Below are 7,500 nucleotides of genomic sequence, written 5' to 3' on the forward strand. Positions count from 1 at the left end.
AGAGGGGAGGGAGAGGAGGAGAGAGGAGAGGAGGAGAGAGAAGAAGAGGGGAGAGGAGAGGAGAGGAGAGGAGAGGAGAGGAGGAGAGGATGAGAGAGGAGAGGAGGGGAGGAGGAGAGGAGGAGGAGAGGATGAGAGAGGCACCACACCAGTCGGTAAGATAGTTCAGACCAGTAGGACCATGGATATGAATATGGAGCAGTGGGGGGGACCTTCTGCCAGCCCCCCTCCTCTCTCATTAGTCCCCTCAAGGCCAGAGGACCAGGAGGGCATCAAAGCGCCCCACCCTCCGTCAATATGTACCCCCCCAGCGGAGTGCCTCCTCATCACGCCGTACCCAAATGAGCCCGTCCGGCCTGGGGGGACGCAGGACACGCTGTGACCTTTAGCTCCGGGCCGGGGGTCCCCCGCAGACAGCTCTGCTCCTGCACCTCCTCCCTGCTCCTCTACCGCCCCCCTCGACCTCCTCTCTCTCTACACCTCCTCTCTCTCTCTACACCTCCTCTCTCTCTACACCTCCTCCTCCTCTCTCTCTACACCTCCTCTCTCTCTACACCTCCTCTCTCTACACCTCCTCTCTCTCTACACCTCCTCTCTCTACACCTCCTCTCTCTCTACACCTCCTCCTCCTCTCTCTCTACACCTCCTCTCTCTCTACACCTCCTCTCTCTCTACACCTCCTCTCTCTCTACACCTCCTCTCTCTCTACACCTCCTCTCTCTCTACACCTCCTCCCCTCTCTCTCCACCTCCTCTCTCTCTACACCTCCTCCTCTCTCTCTACACCTCCTCCTCCTCTCTCCCTACACCTCCTCTCTTTCTACACCTCCTTTTCTCTACACCTCCTCCCCTATCCTAAAAAGTTAACACAGGAAGAGTACGTGTGTGTGTGTGTGTGTGTGTGTGTGTGTGTGTGTGTGTGTGTGTGTGTGTGTGTGTGTGTGTGTGTGTGTGTGTGTGTGTGTGTGTGTGTGTGTGTGTGTGTGTGTGTGTGTGTGTGTGTGTGTGTGGTGTGTGTGTGTGTGCCTACCTTGCAGGCGTCGTGTGCTGCCTGGTTCTTTTCTCTGGTCAGTAGTTCCAGACGATTCAACTGGAGACAAAGAGGAAGTTTACCATGAAATTAAACTGTTGAACGTAGCATGGAGCTAGATAAATCGGTTCTATAGAGCTAGTGGTGGTCTAGCTAGATGTATTAGGATGCAGCCCGGCTAGTGGTGTTCTGTCTAGATGTATTGGGATGCGGCCGGCTAGTTGTGGTCTGTCTAGATGTATTGGGATGCGGCCGGCTAGTGGTGTTCTGTCTAGATGTATTGGGATGCGGCCGGCTAGTGGTGGTCTGTCTAGATGTATTGGGATGCGGCCGGCTAGTGGCGGTCTGTCTAGATGTATTGGGATGCGGCCGGCGGTCCGTTGTGGGTGGGTGGCTGGGGCCGGTGGGGCCCTGCTGTAATAAAGGAGATATTAGCTCAATAACTGACCAATCAGAGGACAGCAGTGGGCCGCCCAGCGTAATAACACGGATATTGGCTCAGCAGAGAGGGGCCGAGCAATAGAGCTGAGAGAAAGACAATTAGAGAGGAAGACAGAGAGACAGACGGAGAGAGAGACAGACAGAGAGACAGACAGAGAGAGACAGAGAGAGAGAGAGACAGAGAGACAGAGAGAGAGAGAGAGAGAGAGAGAGAGAGAGAGAGAGAGAGAGAGAGAGAGAGAGAGAGAGAGAGATACAGACAGACAGACAGACAGACAGACAGACAGACAGAGAGAGACAGACAGAGAGACAGACAGAGAGAGAGACAGACAGAGAGACAGAGAGAGAGAGAAAGAGAGAGACAAAGAGAGTGAGAGACAGAGAGAGTGAGAGATACAGACAGACAGACAGACAGACACATACAGAGAGAAAAAGAAAGAGAGAAAGAGAAAGAAAGATAAAAAAGCGAAAGAGAGAGAGAGAGAGAGAGAGAGAGAGAGAGAGAGAGAGAGAGAGAGAGAGAGAGAGAGAGAGAGAGAGAGAGAGAAATAACGACAGAGAGAGAAAAAGAGAGACAGAGTGAGAGAGTTTGAGGAGTGGGAGAAAGAGGGACAAAGGGTTCTCCCTGGTTCTCATATCCTCCAGAATATTTCCCAGAAGTCTCCTTGGCTCTCAGGAAGCACAGAGTTAATCCCTGAGAGATGAGGAGGGGGAGCGAGGGATCTCTCTCCCTCTCTCTCTCTCTCTAATATTTGATATATCATACATGTTGTGTATGGCGCCCACACCTGGACCCTGACTCAGCCAGCTGGGCTCTGTTCCCCTCCGCGCGCCAACAGCGTAGTGTTACAGCAACGCCTCCATCACGATGTCTACTACATGCCAGCTAGACAATAGTGTTAGTGTGTGCATCATTGAGATGGCTACACGCTGTCACCATGGAAACACCGCGCCGCAGTAACCATGGAAATGCAGCCGGCATCGCAATGGTGACGCGGTCCTGCCGTAACCGGCGGAACGCAGCCCTGCTGTACTCATGGAAACACAGCCCTTCTGTAACCACGGCAACGTAACCCTGCTGTAAAGATGGAAACACCCCTAACGTAACCATGAGAACGCAGACCTGCTGTAAACATTGGAACAGCCCCTGCTGTGACCACGGAAACACAGCCCCTTCTTTGACCATGGTAACACAGCCCCTTCTGTGATAATGGTAACACAGCCCCTTCTGTGACCATGGTAACATAGCCCCTTCTGTAACCATGGTAACACAGCCCCTTCTGTGGCCATGGTAACACAGCCCCTTCTGTAACCATGGTAACACAGCTCCTTCTGTGACCATGGTAACACAGCCCCTTCTGTGACCATGGTAACACAGCCCCTTCTGTAACCATGGTGACGTACCTTGGTGGCGGTGCGGTCCCTCTCGTCGATCAGGACCGTCATCTCCTGCGTGGTGATGTCGCGGTGGCGCTGCCGGGCCTTCTGGAGCAGAGCCAGGAGGACCGCCCCCGTCTGCTGGACGGAGCGGGCCGAGTCCGCCTCCGCCAGGCCCCCCAGGACCTCCTCCACGTCCTGGTCCTGGAGACACCGTACGTTACTGAATAGACATGATATAGACACGCAGGTGTGTGTGTGTGTGTGTGTGTGTGTGTGTGTGTGTGTGTGTGTGTGTGTGTGTGTGTGTGTGTGTGTGTGTGTGTGTGTGTGTGTGTGTGTGTGTGCGCGCTCACCATATTAAACGCTGGGGTTACATCCTCCATCCTAGAATAGACATGAAGACAGCATGTGTTAGCTGGCTGAGAGGAGCATTAGCCTAGCAGTGGCCTAGCATTAGCCTAGCGGTATCCGTGTTAGCTCGGTGAGAAGAACGCTAGCAGCGTTAGCCCAGCATTAACCTAGCTTTAGCCTAGCACTGCTGCAGCGTTAGCTTTGTGAGACAAGCGTTAGCCTAGCGGTAGCCTGTTACGGTCACTGTTTGTATGTTGCTGTCTCATTGTTTCCCTCTGTCAGCTGACAGTCGATTAACCAATCATCCATCATCGCTTCTCTACAGACCAGCTCATCTGAATCGACCAATCACATCACAGACCTGCTCCGGTTTGGCTAGGCTCTCTCTTTGGGTCTGCTGAGGTTGGCCCTGTTTGTATCTCCAGAGTCTTTAGATCCTTGGAGAGATCGCTACATCCTAGATATTGTCTGTATACAAAATACTTCCTAAATGATCGATATTGTCCCTCAGTTTCCTGCCTCCCCTGTTTGCGTTTGTTCTGAACCATTTGTCGGCTCCACTATCTGTTGGTCTGTTATTGGTTGCTCCCTTGCACTCTTGGGACAGGTACGAGAGAGGCCTTCTATACATTGACAACACTGGGCCGTTCTCTGTTCAGAAACACGAGGGTAGGCGTGTTCCTACCCGGGGTATCCTACCCTCAGGGAGGGGGGCGTGCGGGGGTCTGCTCGGGCAGCTGGTAAGCTATGTTCACCTGCGTCGGCTGTTAGCTTAGCTTAGCTTTTGTTCCGTTTCGGTTCTTTTATTTGGCAACACTCGAGTCCCAAAGCCCGGCTGCATTGTTTGTGCTGTTGTGTTTGTGTTCACCAGTAAACCCGCGTTCACCATCGTCATCCGTTTCCATTCTTTTATTGTTCACCCACAATCTACTCCTCTATACCCAGAACACAGCCGCTTTAACATCTGTTGCCTCCCCCCACCACTACCCCGAGACACTGGGGTTGTAACCCGGCGGGGTTGCAACACAGTGGGGTTGCAACACAGTGGGGTTGCAACAAAGCCACGTCAGCCGGGGAAGAGGGTTAGCTTAGCGTTATCTTTGCAGTGCCCGCGCAGAGTGTTAGCTCGTGGAGCTAGCGTTGGCCCGGCTGGCAGACTGGAGGGGAATGTCATCATCCAGCCTCGAGACTCCAGCCTCCAGCCTCCAGACTCCAGCAGGCTCCGAGAGCTAAGACGAGATAAGAGGCTCCCCAGGGAGGCTTGTTTCATCACGCGCCCGGTCCCCAGGTAAGCAGCAGCTAATAATGTAATAATGTAGCGGCAGCTGTCCGCCCGTTCCCGCTCCACAGGGAGCTGCCGCACACCGAAACCAACACACTCCTCTGTACTCCACTGTTTAAAAGAACACACTCAATATCAAGCCAAAGCCTGCTCTAATGCACTTTAATAAAAGGCCCGGTGCGCGCGCGTTCCGCCGCACGCCTCGATCACTCCACTCCTACTTGACCTTGGCACACAGAGCGCGAGGAGGAACCTCCTACACGCCGTACCGTGAAGGAGCAGGACCGCCGTCTGACGGGGGGGGTCAGCTACCAGTAGGGTCATGTTTACAGGTTAAACACGCAGGTCGTTTCTACCGATACAAATACGACCAATAATAAGATGGACGTAAGGACAACGATGGGTAAATATATGCTAACTGTTTGCCCTCCTGGAGCAACCAGGAATCTATATCTCTTTCACACGCACACGCACACGCACACACACACACACACACACACACACACACACACACACACACGTTATTCACTACATACTCACTACACACGCTGGAATAGTGTCTGTCTGTCTGTCTGTCTGTCTGTGGTAGTGTGTGTGTGTGTGTGTGTGTGTGTGTGTGTGTGTGTGGTAGTGTGGTAGTGTGTGTGGTAGTGTTATTGCTTATGTTTGTGTGTGTGTATGGTAGTGTGTGTGGTAGTGTGTATTTTAGTGTGTATGTGTTTATGTGTATGTTAGTGTGTATGGGTGGTTGTTGTTGTGTGTGTGCGTGCATGCGTGCGTGCGTGCGTGCGTGCGTGCGTGCGTGCGTGCGTGCGTGCGTGCGTGCGTGCGTGCGTGCGTGCGTACTCCTCCTGCTGCTGGAGCCGTTTTGCACGGAGCAGGGCCTCATCTCGCTCCTCATTGGCCAGACGCAGCCGTGACATCAGAGCCTGGTCCCGCTCCCGTTGGGCGGCGCACAGCTCCTGGAAGACAGCTGACACCCCACAGCCAATCAGTAGCCAGCCTCACTACAGCACCAGCCAATCAGAGCCAGCCTCACTACAGCACCAGCCAATCAGACCCAGCCTCACTACAGCACCAGCCAATCAGAACCAGCCTCACTACAACACCGGCCAATCAGAGCCAGCCTCACTACAAGACCGGCCAATCAGAACCAGCCTCACTACAACACCGGCCAATCCCAACGAGCCCCACCGCCATACCTGCTGGAAACCCCCAGGCCGGGGGAGGGGCCATGGGACAGGGGGAGGGGCAATGATACAGGGGGAGGAGTAAGGAGCAAAGGGGAGGTGCTAGGATACAGGGGGAGGAGCTCCGAATCACCTTGATGGAGGACCTAGGAGACAGGGGGAGGGGCTGGGAGACAGGGGGAGGAGCTAGGAGACTGGGAAGGGACTAGGAGACAGGAGAAAGGAACAAATATAAACAATGGTGGGGGGTATACAAAGAGGGGAGTGTGCTACCTTGAGGGAGGAGCTAGGAGACAGGAGCTAGGAGACAGGAGCTAGGAGACAGGAGCTACCTTGGGGGAGGAGCTAGGAGACAGGAGCTACCTTGGGGGAGGAGCTAGGAGACAGAAGCTACTTTGGGGGAGGAGCTAGGAGACAGGAGCTACCTTGGGGGAGGAGCTAGGAGACAGGAGCTACCTTGAGGGAGGAGTTGAGGGGAGGTGCTGAACTCCTCTCCAAGCTGATGCTCCTCCACCTCCTTCTGCTGGTGGACCAGCTGGAGCTGCAGCTACACACACACACACACACACACACACACACACACACACACACACACACACACACACACACACACACACACACACACACACACACACACACACACACGATATATATATATATGTTAATATATATGTTATGTTCTACACATCTTCTATATGTATACGTTATGTTTTATATATGTTCTTTGTTATACAGATGTTCTATACATGTTATGTTCTATATGTGTTCTATATGTATGTTCTATATTCTATACATGTTATATGATCTATACATTGTATATATATATGTTGTGTTCTATATATTTTCTAGATAGGTAATACTTTATATATTAGCACCTTGCTGTTGACGGCCCTCAGAGAGTCGAGTTCCTTCAACAGAAAAGAAACGTTCTTCTCTCTGCTCAGACCTCTGGATCTGGAGAGAGAGAGAGAGAGAGAGAGAGAGAGAGAGAGAGAGAGAGAGAGAGAGAGAGAGAGAGAGAGAGAGAGAGAGAGAGAGAGAGAGAGAGAGAGAGAGAGAGAGAGAGAGAGAGAGAGAGAGAGAGAGAGAGAGAGAGAGAGAGAGAGAGAGAGAGAGAGAGAGAGAGATGTTGCGTCGAGGCAGAGATCGTAACGGCAGTATTGCTACGAAGCGGTTGGAAACTTCATATTGACTTTATCACAGAAGCACGGTGACCTTTAAACTAATATAGAGTCGCATGCATGTTAATCACCTTTATTATTACTCTCCCTCTCCTTATTACTACACTGTCGACTCATTATAACACTCTCTCCTTACTATTACACTGTCCACCACGGCTCTCAAGCCATCCTGCGTGTTATTATTAGCACGCTACGTCCTGTGTGCTAATATTAGCATGCTACCATCCTGTGTGCTAATGCTAGCATGTTAGCATCCTGTGGCTTATATTAGCATATTAGCATCCTGTGTGTGAATATAAGCATGTTATGTCCTGTATGTTAATATTAGCATGTTAGCATACTTTGTGCTAATGCTAGCATGTTAGCAGCATCCTGTGGCTTGTATTAGCATTATATAATCATATGTGCTAATATTTACATGTTACCATCCTGTGTGCTAATGCTAGCATGTTAGCATATTGTGTGTTAATATTAGCATGTTAGCATTCCTGTGTGCTAATCATAGCACGTTACGGCCTGTATGTTACCATTAGTATGTCACCAACCTGCGTGCTAATATTAGCATGCAAATACACTAGTGTAAGAGAAGAGTCAACAAGCCAAAGCTTTGTTCTGGCTGAGCTTCCCACTGTGCGCAACATAAAGG

General features: G+C 51.7%; 1 protein-coding gene across 2 annotated transcripts in view; it reads right to left on the reverse strand.

The window, feature by feature from the left end:
* Positions 1-7,500, reverse strand: part of mipol1 (mirror-image polydactyly 1) — a 16,537-nt gene that overhangs the window by 2,873 nt on the left and 6,164 nt on the right. For both annotated transcript variants that reach the window (XM_056589957.1, XM_056589956.1), the window contains exons 6-11: positions 6,549-6,627; positions 6,130-6,220; positions 5,330-5,456; positions 3,204-3,234; positions 2,875-3,051; positions 1,030-1,089 (exon numbers count right to left, since the gene is read on the reverse strand). In XM_056589957.1, the coding sequence (XP_056445932.1) occupies positions 1,030-1,089; positions 2,875-3,051; positions 3,204-3,234; positions 5,330-5,456; positions 6,130-6,220; positions 6,549-6,627 (565 nt within the window). The remainder of the gene's footprint in view (positions 1-1,029; positions 1,090-2,874; positions 3,052-3,203; positions 3,235-5,329; positions 5,457-6,129; positions 6,221-6,548; positions 6,628-7,500) is intronic.

Source organism: Gadus chalcogrammus, chromosome 5 (assembly GCF_026213295.1).
Source record: "Gadus chalcogrammus isolate NIFS_2021 chromosome 5, NIFS_Gcha_1.0, whole genome shotgun sequence".
Taxonomy (NCBI): Eukaryota; Metazoa; Chordata; class Actinopteri; order Gadiformes; family Gadidae; genus Gadus; species Gadus chalcogrammus.